Genomic DNA, 14,302 nt, shown 5'->3' on the forward strand with positions numbered 1-14,302 from the left:
CCTGACCGGATCGATCTACTGACTGACACACTTTCTCTGTGCCATGAATGAAGCCTTTTCCCAGGAGATCATACCAGCGTTGATGGCGTCATCAGTCTACAGCCGTTACACTGTGTAATCAACATTCAGTTTATAATAAGAATCAGGTCTAATGACAACAATAGTAATAAGGCCACGCTGTGCGAGATGGGTCTAATAAAGGGGTCACAATCTGGGTCAGACAGTACAATATCTATTTTGAGGCATGTCAGTGTGAGTTCCCACCATGCACTAGGGGTGCACAGTTAAATTTCACTGGTGTATTACTCATATCTCAATGTCTCACTGCTGCCTGTGCCAGCCCATCCACACAGGCAGCGCCATCGTCCCGTACCTTTAAGGCTGCGTACAATCGCAGGTCGGAGTCTGTATGACGTCACACAGGCGCGAGTGCAAAAGAGCTCCGCCACGTCCTCACCGGTTTTGTAGTGAACCATGTTGGACATCGGCTTGGAAGCGCGGCACATGTGGCACTGATGGGGTGTGTTGATTTTCTGCAGATTAACAGAAAAAGAAGACAGAGACATTCATTCATTCAGCAAAATATTCAGCCAGTGAGCGTCTCAGTGCCCGTTAGCTCCAAATAAAGGGACATGTCAATGATTACGTTGGTCAACAGCGGGGTTCCAACAACAGTAGGTGTTTTCATGCATAAACAATGCCACGTCTGAGTCTCCCAGTTTGGTGGGAGAACTCCACTCGCCAGCACAGAGCCTGACCCTGACCAACAACTCTGGGATAAACTGGACCACAATGACGCAGGACTTTCAGTGCGACATCAGCGCCAGACCTCACAAACGCTCCCGTGGTTGAATGGGAGCAAATCCCGGCAGCCAGGATCCAACGAGGATCCCCAGAAGACCGGAGGCTGTTACAGCAGCAGGTTAATGCCCACGGCTTTGAAACGAGGCAAGTGTAGAGTTTAGGTGTCTGTCTGGTTACAGTTTATTAAATACGAGGATATGCTGTTATTACCATTCTTGTGGCAGAACAAGCAATCTGACGACATCACATTGGGCTGCGGAAACATGTCACGAACATTTTTCCAATTTTTTTTTTTGACATTTTAGAGACTAGATGACCAATTGTACACATTACTGACAGATTAATATGTTCAAAAATGCTTGTAGGCTGCAGCCATGCAGCTTTGAAGGTAGCACGCGGTCAGGATGAGGCTGGTGATATCGAAAAGACCAAAACCTACAATGAATTCATTGCACTAAAAGCCTTACACGTCTTAGTCCTCTGTGCCACAGACCTCCAACTCTGTCCAAAAATAATAAAAACACATGAACCACAGAGCTGCACTGGATGACAAGTCCCTGCATTACAATGAATACAGCCAGTGTAGCCACAGGCTAATAACAGTGTATATATTGTGCATATACATAGACTTAGTCTTTCTCAAGTGCAATACAACACCTGACATATTGGCAATAGTACTTTTTATGGGCAGCAGGATTTTTATGGCATTTATATTTTTATAATCTGCACATAATGTACATATATAAAGCTGTTTTTCTATTCTGTATCTTGGCCCTTTTGTGCCATTCTTTTTGCTTTTTGAAATATTTTGTAATCTCTTTCATCTCAGGGGATGGTGATGGACATACGCCACTGCGCATGCTCAGAGAGGACAGTCCGTGGCAATATATTTCTATAAGCCAGCAGCCCAGCTCACCTTTACGGTAAAGGTAAAGGCTTTACCTGTTGCTGGGGCGGAGCTGTTGTCGGTTCAGGGTCAGATTGCGGCTCTGACCAGGGGAACAGCGACGGGACAGCACCTCGCTTCAACGCGGCGTAGTAAGTGCGCTGCCCCCCGGCGTAGTCCCGGTGCCTGAAGTGGTCACTGCACACACGCAGACCGTGGAGCCTGGCCACGAGCCCGGGCGTAACTTTAGGCTCGAAGCGAGGCTTTTTGATGGCCTCCAGCCACGTGCGGCACAGCGCCGGATCGGAGGGGAAGACGTGAAATTTCTGCTGAGTAGATAATCTTGACGTGCGGACATTTCCACAGCCGGGGACGGAGCACTTCATCTTCCCACAGCGAGCGCGCAGAGGTCACACAGGTGGGGGAAGGCACGGCGCTTACAACTGCGCACACATCACCATCACACCGGGAGTCAGCCCGACACACCGACCGCACTGCAGTCTGGTACCGAGTTAACGGAGCTGACGTTTGGAAGCGGCTGCCCGTCTGCTCCTGTAATTACGGTACAGGTGCTGCGAGCAGCCAAAACGCACCACGAAAAAGGCGAAAGGCACCAAAGCAGGACCTTCAAATTAAACCTGATGACATATGATCATTACACCTGACGTGGACCTCGTCGTTTAGCACCTGTTCTTGCGTTTTTGACTACATCCATTAAATGTTCATCAGCAGATGAAGTTGGATCCGTTGTAAAGGAATTCAGTAACTCAGCCGTGAAGATGTTCAAACCTGGTGTTTGGCATGATTATATCTTGTTTAAAATGTGAAAATATGTCGCAGACAAAGTGCTGATTTTAGAAGACAGTGTACTTACAGATCTGCTCATATTCAACTCTTTCCTCGTCACAGTCCCGTTGGAAACCAGGAAGTGAGTCTCATCATCTGAAGGTCGTGAGTTCGAGCCTCACACCGGGCCCTGTGTCGTCCTGTACTCAGATCATTTGCTCAACTGAACCCTTTGTGCCTCACGTTCATGCACTGCTGCACTTCTTTCAAAATGGTAAAATGTAATCTATTTTTATCTGTATGTTATTTTCTGCTGTGATTTGATGCTTTATCCTTATTATCCTTATCCTCACTTGGTGCATTTTTCTTTCTTGTAAAGCACTTTCAGCTACACTTCCTGCATGAAAGGCGCTACATAAATAAAGTTTATCATTATTATTATCATTGTTATTAATCATAATAAACAGACTCCTTTGTGTTTTCTCTCTTTCTCGGTTTAAACGACGATCATCCTGATATTTCCGCACCTTTTTGAACTCGCCCAGACACTCGTCGCTGCAGACGGTTTTGGTTTCCTCCTTCAGCTTCAGGACGAGCGGTTTGCTGTGGAAGGCGGCGTTGCAGTTCTCACAGGCGCTCGTGTTTTCCCTGCGGAAATCTTCCAGGCAGGAGTCGCTGCAAAACTTGCGGAGCTCCTCGTTCAGGGTCAACTCACGCGTGGTCTAGAGAAGGTGGTGATGAAGGAGCAGTGAGTATAACAGAGACTTTAGTATAGTTTGGGGTTTTTGCAATGATTTGAAGGTGAAGAAAATGTGTTTCTGCTTACAGTGCAGGGTTTGTTGCACATGCTGCAGGTTGACTGCAGCGTCTGGGTGGGCACGCTGTTGGACTTAAACGAGGACAGACAGGTCACACTGCAGAAGTCCTTCATAGTTCCCTTCACGTCCACTGCAGCCATGATGAGGTCCAGAGGCTGCGATATGGGCCTGACAGAAAGAGGAGGCCGGACGATACACGGTTTGTCACCATGTCTGCCTTTAATGTGGAGAATGAAAAAGATGTTGCACTCTCAGATTCACCTGAGGCAGTGATGACAGGTCTTGGTGCCTGGTCGGTTGATGGGAAATATTTTGAACAGGCAGCTTTTGGAGCAGAAGACGTCTGTGAATCCCTTCTTCTGATAGGCCGTTTGGCCCTTCATCATGGTCTTCTTGCAGTGGCAGCAGATCATCTGCGCCGCCTGATTCGTCTCGTCATGCTGTGGAAGTTTAAGACGCACAGATGAACCAAAGCGATACAGAGACACGACACGAGCAGACGACGCCTACACAGCTCAAATTATTTCATCACATAAATGACTCATTTTAACTCGACACTCCACCTTCGCATCGCTGGGCTCGTTGATGTCCGTGGACGCTGGACGCTGGCTGCTGTCGTCATGGACGGGCTGACCGTCCCCTCGCCTCGTGGCAGAGTTACAGACCGATGATAACTGGGACAAGTGGTCTTGAGTCCTCAACTTCTCCTGGGACAAACAAACAAAACAAAAACACTTTTACCTACTAATTACAGCTAAGGACGAGCATGGCTACGTCAGCCATCATACAACAGAAGTGCGTCCTTAAATGAAATTCAAATTCACACTTTCAACCAGTTTGTTATGAGACAAAATGGAAAGAAAGCGGATACTCACAATGTCCAGTTTTGGGATTAATATCTTCACTTCTTTCATTGCAGCCACCACAGCTGACAAGTTGTTGGTCTTTTCTATGAATGAAGAAATCAAATATGGTTGGAAACCACGTTATTGCTGCACGGACTCATGATGATGAATTCTAGTGACTTCGGTGATGATCTGACTTTGATTTGATTCTACCTGTATTTAAAAAGGCAGAGGAACTTCTGCTGTCCACATCCGTCCACTGTCTCTGTTCCTCTCCTCTCTTTTCAGTGTCTTCCTCCACATGGTTCCCTCCGTCCTTGTCCACGGTCTCTTCAGGGTCCGAAGCAGCGGTGGGCTTGTTTGGTGGGCTGTCTGTCCTCCTGGTGTCGTTGTCCTGCTCTGTCTTATCGTGGACACCTGGTATCAAAGACATTGCTGCTGAGCTGTTTGTGTCTCCATCGTGGTCCTCGTTTGTGCCAACGTCCTCATCGGTGTCCATGTCAAAGTCCACATTCATGTCCTCATCGTCATCGCTAAAAGACATCCTCATTGCGTCCTCATTGGTGCGACACAGCGTCTTCTCAGGCGTGCTGACGTCACAGCTCTCGGGCACGTCCTCTGACCCGTCACCCTTCTCTGCGTCCTCGTCCATTTCTTCATCATTCAGCTCAGATTCCTCACTTTCACTCTTCCTCCTCCTCTTTCTGCCTCGGCCACGTTTCCTCGAGGACGAGACTCTGCGGGAGTCTTTAGCTGTTGACGAGGACGAAGGACCTGGAGGAGAGACAGACACGGCTGCTGTGTGAGAGGATTATCGACACTTCTCGTTCACAATCAGACTTTCCGTTCAGCCAGAGAAGCCAAGTTCACGCTTAATATGTTGCTGCAGGAAAAATCTCTTTTCTCAAAGTCAACAAATTAAGACGAGCATCAGAAAAGCTCGTTTAGATACACATTTAGTGTTCTGCTTTGCTTCTTACCGCCTACACCAACAGTTCAGATCATGTTTCGGCTTTAAGAAACACATGCTAACACAATAAAGTGCAACCAGCTCCACGGTCACTACAGGAATAATATAAAATAACGTCTAATTCTGATTATTGAAGAAAAGTAAAGCATACAGCAAAAAGACAAGGGTGGACAGAAGCCTAGAGACAGTGTGAGCTGCTGTCTTTATCGTTAGACATATATTTAATATCTTTTCCATTTTGTCCTTCTTGCAGTGTAATGAACTGCACATCTCAAGCATTGCTGTTACCTTTGGACACAGTTTTTCATATCAGCAGGCCTGGATGAGGTCGAGACGAGCAAATTCGTTGTTTGTGCACAAACATGTCTTAAATGCAACACCATCTTCAAAAATGTCTAATTATTCTGTCTTTATTAGTTCACTGGAGGGTAATCTTGTGCCAGAGGAAGAACGCGTGCTACACCTTCAGTGTCTGGACAAAAACTACATGAATACAGCTCACTGAGCACTGGAGAGCTGGTCTGTTACACACCGCTGAGCTGAAGGGAACTTTCTGATTCTTCATTGTCCTCCTCAGCGTCACTGTTTTCAGGGTCGTCCTCCCTATCTGGCTCCAGTTCATCTTCAAAGGAGAGACAGGGACACATCAGCAGTAGCGATAGCAGTGAGTGATGTGGCTTCAATCAATATCAAGACATTAATATACTGATTTCTTCACAACAAAATCTTTAAGAATTCACGTCGTTCGGCAGGCTGGATATTCTTTAAAGGCAGCCTGTGGAGTTTTGAGTTGAGCACCTTAAATTTGGACGTTAGCATGCACGTGCACGCGCATGTGTATACAGGTGACGCGATACACATTCCTGCCAATGGTTAAACACTATTCCGCCCACAGACAGGTGGCGCTAACGCACCAAAAAACACAGCCATCTGCCAGCACGAGGCAGAGAAAAGGAAGAGTGCTGGAAAGAAAACGTGGACGTAATCAAAGAAAGTTTGTTCGACTTGAAGAACAAACACAATACGCTCTGTGAGTCACAACAAAACTCCACGGGGCACCTTTAAGTACTGAACACATACCTGAAATCTCAATTTCCTCAAAAGATTTTCCCTCGAATCTCTCAAAAGATCCATTCTGCATCGCTGACATCAGCTCTGAGACCTTGGCGATGTCGACGGCTGCCTCTGGCGTCTGATAATACTCCGTGTCGGTGCGGATGTCCCGGCCCAGCACTTCGGCGAGCTGCTCGAGCTCCTCCTTTGTGAGGCTGAGAAACTGGAAAACTCTCGCAATGTGCTTCTGAAAATGCACAGACCTGAGGGTCAGCGCATTCTTTACGCCGCAGCGAGCTGTGAACATGCTGAGGCACCGCCACCCATGGCAGAAGCTCATACGTGCGGCAATGGGTCTCGCAAATAAGAAGGGGTTATTTTTATGCACGCCGCAGGAGTCTCTCTTACTCACAAGCAGTGTTATTGCACTGAGCAGCTTTGGGGTCAATGTAACAAGAAGTTTTCTGCCCCCGATGCTCACAACACTGATCTTCACAGAGTGCTTGGACAGAATTTGATCCAACTGTGACTGAGGAGCCTCTGCGTCGTCGTGAGGCTCAGTCTCGTCCCTTTCGTTGAAAGACTTGAGCGTTACTCTTGAAACTTCTGCAATGTTTTTGTTTAAGACTGACAACTGAGCGGCGACCACTCTGAGAAGTGCGTGGTACACCGGAGGGCTCCCATACATGGTCAGACTTTGAACTGCAGAAGCCGTTATCTTCTCAGTGCACCAATAGAAAAGCTGCACATCGTGTATGAACGGCACGGTCGGTGTGCCGTTCACTCGGGATTTCGGCGGGAGGAGGCGGTCCCACTCTCCTGCGCACAGCTTCATGAACTTCGCCGCTTCCTGTGTCTTCTGTTTATCGGCGTCCTCTTTCAATGCCCTGGCGAAGTTAATGTCCCCAACTTTCTTGAGCAAATTCGCCATTATCAGAATCACACTTGGACTGTCGTAGGACTTCGCCTCTTCGTTGAAACCGGCGAGCTCTCTGACGGCCTCGACGAGTTTGCTGAAGTTTTGGGGCTTGACAGCATCTTCAAAACTAGATATCGACCTTTTCCTCAGCGTTAACAGGAGTCTTCCCATCAGCCTCAGCTTGTGCGTGATGTACTCATGTTTTTTTCTTTTGCTGTCATTCATGTGGCACAAACACTGTGCCAGCTGCAGTATATAGGGATCATTCCAAACCAAAGTCGCGATCTCGTCTTTCTTCATTTTCCTGAACATGCTACTCACATCCGATGAGAGATGAACGTCAGTTAACTCTGCAGCAACAATCAAAGATAAGACTTTATTCCAGCGACCTGTTGGACACGTTGAGGACTTATTTAAGGAACATCTTAGCGTATGTTGCCACAGGTCCTTACGAGCATACGCGCCTTTACAGTACTGACAGAGTGCAAATGCTTTAGTATTGGTGGACAGGTTTTGGTTTCTTCTGTTCACTTTAAGCTCTCCGCGGCAAGTCTTCAAAACCTGTTGATTATGTTTGTAATTCCCTCTGTTTCGTAACATAACCAGCAAGTTACTTCGCTCCTTGGAGTTTCGGCGAAGCGCAAACACTTCAGCTATTTCAGGCTCTTCTTTTCTGTGGGTGAGAAGGTGGCGAGAAATTCTTGTTTGAGCTTTCCCGCAAACGTAACAATAATTTCTTCTGGCGTAGGAACGGTCTTTGGGCTTTTCATCAGAGCTGCCATCGGCCTCATCCTCCTCATCAACGGGTCGCTGCTCAGAAGAACCTTCATCACTACTTGGTTCATCGTCAGGTACGTACTCGTCATCAGAGCAGGATTCAGCAGAACTGGAGGCTCCGGCTGAGTCCTCAGCCTGGAATAATGAACGAGGAATTTTATACACTTAGGAAACAAAACATGGAACAACTTCTCAGTATTGAGGAGGCTTCAACTCCCACATTCAACAGAAACAGAGAACAGGGGCATCCCGCTAGAGTCAACTTTCTGACTATTTGAAGAACGGAAGTGAATTAACGAAGACACCAGAGACATCACCAGGGCTACGATTCTTTCATGACAGCTATGCTTAAACCCCCCCTCTGCTTGGTGCTCACTGAAGAAACATATTCAACACCTACACTTTCATCCTCACATGGAGACGGTGCATGTAGGTCCGTCTGCGGTGCGTTCAGGTCCTCACTGGGTTCCTGTAAATATTAAGAAAGCAGAAAATGACAGAAGAGTCATGAAGAAATTTGAAAACACAACATGACGATGTTTCTTGCACAGAGTATTGACCAATCTGCATAAAAACACCCTGCGCTGGCACAAAGGCCGCAATGAACATGTTGAAATTCCAACAGTATTGTTATTCACACTGTGATATCAGGTGTACACCAATAAGATTGAAAGCAATCCAAAGCAACAGCTGTGTTCTGCAGGAAGTAAACGCACCGCTGAGCGCCACGGGCAAGAGGAGCCCCCATAGTTGAACGTTATCTCCTCGCCTGGAGATATCTTCTTCACTGCGAACAGGCACAAGTGTGGTTTTCCCTCATGAACGATTTTGCTCATTTTGCAGTTGGGACTCATGTGATCGTCATTCACGAGTCTTCCGAGGGACCCGTCCTCTTTGGAAGCATCGACGCTGCAAGAGGAGCATTCATACCGACACTATGGGACTGATGGGGCGGCAGAGACATGGCAACACACCGTTTGTACTGAAACTGCTCAAACTGATCGTTGTCTTCACATTCTGCCTCCTTTTTCAAAATTCACACCTTGGTTATGCTTTTGTAAAGTTTTCCCTTTCACATTAGTCATTCCAGACATTTAAGAAGAAGGTTTCCACTGAGTGTGACTCACCACCAGTTCGTTCCACTCCACCAGAAGTCGAACAGATAGTTGCTCAGAGTATCGCCACATTTCTTTCTCCTGGTTTCTCCGTGAGAGAAGATGTTGCCCCGAAACTCAACAACGAAGGTGGACGGTTCGATGGACTCCCGGGCGAAGACACCTCTCCCTATGAAAGCAAGAATGAAAAACAAGTTCATGGTGGTACAACATGATGGATATTATATTCCATTTCTAACAACAGGTCCCCTGAATAAATCATTAAAGACCAAAACCTTTAAAGGAGTCAATAAACGCTTCCTCCAGGAAAGGTTTGTCTCTGCCAGACTTTATGTGCTCCCGGGCATCTTGCTCTGGAGTCAGCTGCCTTCTCTGCTTCTTCGTGACAGCCTGTTGTTCCACAGCAGCTGGAAAAAAATACCCAAAAATATAAATATTAAAGAATGAACAACACCATACACAAAGCATATTTGTCTTGGAAAACTGAAGGTTTAAAGGATTTAAAAGAGGATTGTTCCATTTTAATCAGATCAAGAAGGGCATTAAGCAAATATGCATGTATAATTTAATTAAATGTAATAGCTCCAGAAAACGCGTGGGGAAACATGTAATGTTCACTTTTCTTCCGCTTTTCTTTCTTCATTCAATCTTATGTCAGATAAGACACCAGATAGCAAAGTCCATTATCAACTTCAGTGTCACTGGCGATCGAAAAGAATGAATATCGCAGAGAAATTGAAAGGGGAGGAGTTTATCTTCATCACATACCGCTCTGCTGAAGCAAAAGATCCGATTCGTCATCGTCCTCCTCTGCCTCTGCGTTTTCAGGGTTGCCCTGCTCCACATCTGGCTCCAATTCATCTTGAATACAAAGCAAGATACAGTATGTAATCCATGCGTAGAAGAGGAAGAAGCGATTTGTCTCTATGAAAGCAGCCCTGTGTATTACACGTACCCTCAATCTCAATTTCCTGCAGAGAGCTTCCTTTGAACCTTTCCAGAGAGCCCTTTTCCATTGCAAGAAGAAGTTTCGCTATTTTTGCGAGCTCCACAGCTGCCTCTGGCAACCGATAATAGTCCCTGTCAGCCCGGATGTCGTGGCCCAACAGTTTAGCGAGGTGACGGAGCTCGTCGTTCTCCAGGTTGAGAATCTGGAAGACTCTTGCAATGTGCTTGTGAAGATGCACCGACCTGAGGTGCTCTGGGTTCTTCGCATGACACAGACTTGAAAAAGCCCTGATGCAGTTCCTTCCGTTGTAAAGGCTTGTAGGAGAGGAGTCGGGCCTTGCGAACAAGAAAGGGTTGTCCTGGTGGACGCCGCATGCCTCTCTCTTGCTAACAAGCAGTGTTAAAGCACTGACAAGTTCAGAAGTCAACAGGACAGCAACGTTTTGGCCAGTCCTGCTCAGAATATTTATCCTGATGAAGTGTTTGGACAACACTCGGGTGGTGTCGGCCCTCTCCTGGAATGTTTTCAGAGTCATTTTCGAAACCTCAGGTGTGCATTTGTTTAAGACGGACACCTGCGCGAGCGTCACCCTGGAAAGTGCGTTGTAGGCCTGTGGGCTTTCATGCCTCTTCAGACTTTCAATGGCAGAAGCTGAAGTTGTTTCCAGGTGCCTGTAGAAAACCTGCATGTCCCGTGTGAACGGTATGGTAGACGGGTTGTTTGCTTTACGTCCACTCAGCGAAGCCATGGCTGTCTGGGAGACAAGCTCACTCCATTCTCTTGCACACAATTTCATGAATGTCTTTGTGTCTTTCTTCATCTGCTCGTCGCCATCAACGCCAGTGAAGACCATGGCGCCTATTCTTTTGAGTGAATGGCTTAATTTAAAAGCCAGACTTGGTTTCTTATAGCTCTGCATCTGTTCATCAAAGCCTGCGATGTCCCTGACAGCCTCGACAACTTTAGGAAAGTTTTTGGGTTTGATTGCTTCTTCGAAGCTAAATATCGACTTTTCATGCAGCGCTATCAAAAGCCTTCCCATTTCTCGCAGCTTCTGTCTGATGTAATCCTGTTTATTTGGATTAGTTTCATACTTCTCGCACAGACGCTGTGCAAGCTGCATGAGAAGGAAATCATTTTGAACTGCAAATGCAGTCTCATCTTGGCGCATAGTTGAGAGCACTTTCCACACAATAGATGGAAGTTTTTGGGAGTATGGTGACTCTGCAAGAGCAATCTCAGTTAAGACCTTTGCCTTGCCTTTTGATTCAGTGTTTGAGGCTGTCTTAAAAGGACATCTGGCTACATGCCTCCACATTTCCTTACGTTTAAACATGGCTTTACAATATGGACAGTGCACATGTGTTTTAGTACCAATCGCCTCGGCTGTCGATCGTCTTCTCAGTTTTAACTCTCCGCTGTTGTTCTTCAGCACCTCTTGATTATGTCTGTAGTTTCCCCTGTTCCGTAATTCAGTCAGTACCTTTTTCCGCTCCTTCGACTTTTTACGTAATTTAAAAGCTCGAGCGATATCAGGCTCTTCATCGGCATGTGTCAAAAGATGTCGAGCAATTTTACTAAAGCCTACCCCGCAAACATAACAATAGTTTATACTTTTGGAAGAAGGCTTTTTGGGTTTTCGTTTAGCCTTTCTGGGTCTAGAGTCTCCATCCCAGTCATCTTCATCAGAACTGAAATCAGCTTCATCCTCCTGCTGGGTCCATGAAGTGTTGTCAGACTGCAGCATAGAGGTCCCAGACATCTCTCGAGAGGAATCTAAATCCGTCGGTGGCTTCTTCCTGAAGTCCAGCTGACTGATGATGTTGGCAAAAGTGTCATTTTCATTACTTGCTCCACTGTCAGGAAGTTTGTCATCGTCATCCGAGCCAGAATGTTCAAAGCTGGAAGCTGCCTCCGAGTCCGAAAACTGGAAATATAGCACAAGTAAGAAATTTGTTATTGTAACTTTATACATGCATGCACAGATAAATATGTAATCTCCTGCTCTGCCAGTATGCCATTAAAACAAGTAGCAAAAGAACAGTTCAACTTTTCGGAAATTCATAGTGAGGGTACATCCCACTCTCATGTCTGCATGATCAATAGCAGCCGGTTAGCTTATCTGAAAATTAAACATCCAGTCTGTGGGATTTAGTGGCATCTAGTGGCGAGGTTGCAGACTGCAACCAACTCAATACACCTTCCCTCAACCCTCCTTTTCCAAGTATGTCGGAGAACCTACGGGGGACTGCAGGTGACATAAAAAAGAAAAGCTTTTCTCTAGAGTCAGTGTTGTGATTTATCCCTTCTGGGCAATGGTGGAAACATGGTGGTGCAACACGGTGGGCTCAGTGGAAGAGGACCTGCTTATTTATACTTGTGCTTATTGGCTGTAGTGGCCAGAAAAGCCAATGTAGACAGTTTGTGAAAGCATGTGTAGACTGTTACATACCCGTTCATTCCCTGGTGTTGAAGTAGCATAGAAGTCTGTGTATGAAGTACTTGATCCACCAAAGGGCTCCTGTAAATGTTGAATGTGATACAAAAGTCATGTGAAAATGTGACATTTGAGTCACTTTGTGTGCAATTAAGACAGGCTGCATTGGTAAAACATAAGGAGCGCCGTTACTGTTGAGCGCCACGGGTAAGAGGCGTCCCCGTAGCTGTAGGTTATCTCCTCGCCTGGAGATATTTTCCTCACTGCAAACAGGCACAAGTGTGGCTTTCCCTCACACACAACTTTCTTCATTTCACAGTTGGGACTTATGTGATCGTCATTCACAAGCCTTCCAAGGGTCCTGTCCTCCGCTGAGGCATCAATGCTGCAAGCAAAGTACTCTGATACGTCACCCATCCTTTAACAAAACCAGATATCTTTATGCCAAACTGAATATCAAGCGGGTGACTTACCACCAGTCTGCTCCTTCCCATGAAAACTCAAACAAATAATTGTTCAGAGTGTCACCACATTTCTTCTCAGGCCTTGTGTCTTTGTGAGAAAAGATGTTCCCCCGATATTCAACAACAAATGTGGATGGTTCAATGGCTTTGTGGGTGAACACTCCTCTTCCTAGACAAGCAAAAATCAACGTAAAAATATTAAGTTCCAGAGCCAATGGTGACTTGCGTGACTATGATCATTGCTTTACTTTCGCCACACAAATCTATTTTTAACTGGATCGTAAAGCAGCAATATTTAGCTCCACACGTCATCACTTTGTTCAGTCCAGCTCCACTTCAAACACACAAGTTATTGATGTTTTGAATCATTCACTTCTGCAGTAGGACTGACTACCGCAGCCCATTGTAAAATAATACCAGAAAACTCTAAATATCAATACAGAAACTGCTTTCAGAAATGTGCCTCTTACCTTTAAAGGAGTCTATGAACCTCGCCTCCAGAAATGGTTTGTCTCTACAAGCAAGTATGTGCTCCAGAGCATCCTGCTCAGGAGTTAGTTGTCTTGTTTTCTTCTCCATGACAGCTGGAAAATGTTCAAAAGGTTTGGGTGATATGAGATCAGCTGAGCACATCGGGGTCGGGCTGAATGTTAAAACAAATTTCAAACACTGCAAGAGAGCAACAAGCTAGTTCACCTAAAATGACACATGGGGATTACGAGGTGTGTGAAACACTGTGATTTTACCTCTGCAAAAAAGGACAGAAAGTTCATTAATAAAGGACATATATCTAAACCGTATGTCTGTGATGCATGTGAGGTTTGAGCATGTCTCGGTTGGTTCAACTACAAAATAAGTTCCATCACTTGGTCAACTCTGCAAGAGCTCCCTGCACTCATTTCTAGCAGAGGTAAGCTGTGTGGTTCAGGATTGTGAAGCTTTTCAAAAGTTGCATGTATAGTTTATTACTCTATTGTCAGTTTGGCACGTGAAGTAAAATACTATTTCCTGTCTCCTCTGACCACCAATCCCATAAACAAAGGGAGCCTGTGTTTACTTATGTAGCTAAATGTGTGTAGCTAGCTTACACATACACCACGTGGGCATGAACACAAGAGATATGTCTTTAAACTACAGCCAAAGAATAAAATCAACATTGAAGCTGGCCACCTGGCTAAGTTTGCTGTTGTCCAGTTGATCTTATCAGGCCAGTTTTGGTAGGACAGCTGCATGTCCCTCTTGTGTACTCTGAACCTTGCAAGCAACTATGCTAACTAGCAAGTGTTGAGAAAGCTAATGAGTTAGTGGTTTCCCCCACTTTGCCCATTGATTTCGACTTAAATAGAACTAAACAGCAACATTTACCTGCGTTTCAATATCCCAAGTTAGAAGAAATAAGAGTCACATGGGCAGCTAACACACTTGCAGCCATTTCTCCTTTCGTCCGGCTTCCTGCAGACCACGTGACGATGACGCTCC

At 45.9% G+C, this 14,302-nt stretch overlaps 1 protein-coding gene across 1 annotated transcript in view; it reads right to left on the reverse strand.

Annotated features, from left to right (window-relative positions):
* Positions 1–14,288, reverse strand: part of LOC139346097 (uncharacterized) — a 29,504-nt gene extending 15,216 nt beyond the window's left edge. The window contains exons 1-20 of the mRNA XM_070984998.1: positions 14,189–14,288; positions 13,294–13,407; positions 12,833–12,992; positions 12,552–12,744; positions 12,375–12,443; positions 9,929–11,849; positions 9,742–9,834; positions 9,249–9,380; positions 8,986–9,142; positions 8,575–8,767; positions 8,259–8,327; positions 6,190–7,993; positions 5,642–5,731; positions 4,353–4,913; positions 4,170–4,243; positions 3,858–4,001; positions 3,556–3,734; positions 3,303–3,462; positions 3,004–3,198; positions 374–533 (exon numbers count right to left, since the gene is read on the reverse strand). Coding sequence (XP_070841099.1) covers positions 374–533; positions 3,004–3,198; positions 3,303–3,462; positions 3,556–3,734; positions 3,858–4,001; positions 4,170–4,243; positions 4,353–4,913; positions 5,642–5,731; positions 6,190–7,993; positions 8,259–8,327; positions 8,575–8,767; positions 8,986–9,142; positions 9,249–9,380; positions 9,742–9,834; positions 9,929–11,849; positions 12,375–12,443; positions 12,552–12,744; positions 12,833–12,992; positions 13,294–13,402 — 6,463 coding nt within the window. The 5' untranslated portion in view covers positions 13,403–13,407; positions 14,189–14,288. The remainder of the gene's footprint in view (positions 1–373; positions 534–3,003; positions 3,199–3,302; positions 3,463–3,555; positions 3,735–3,857; positions 4,002–4,169; positions 4,244–4,352; positions 4,914–5,641; positions 5,732–6,189; positions 7,994–8,258; positions 8,328–8,574; positions 8,768–8,985; positions 9,143–9,248; positions 9,381–9,741; positions 9,835–9,928; positions 11,850–12,374; positions 12,444–12,551; positions 12,745–12,832; positions 12,993–13,293; positions 13,408–14,188) is intronic.
* Between the last annotated feature and the right edge of the window lie 14 nt (positions 14,289–14,302).

This window comes from Chaetodon trifascialis, chromosome 17 (genome assembly GCF_039877785.1).
Source record: "Chaetodon trifascialis isolate fChaTrf1 chromosome 17, fChaTrf1.hap1, whole genome shotgun sequence".
In the NCBI taxonomy this organism is placed as follows: domain Eukaryota; kingdom Metazoa; phylum Chordata; class Actinopteri; order Chaetodontiformes; family Chaetodontidae; genus Chaetodon; species Chaetodon trifascialis.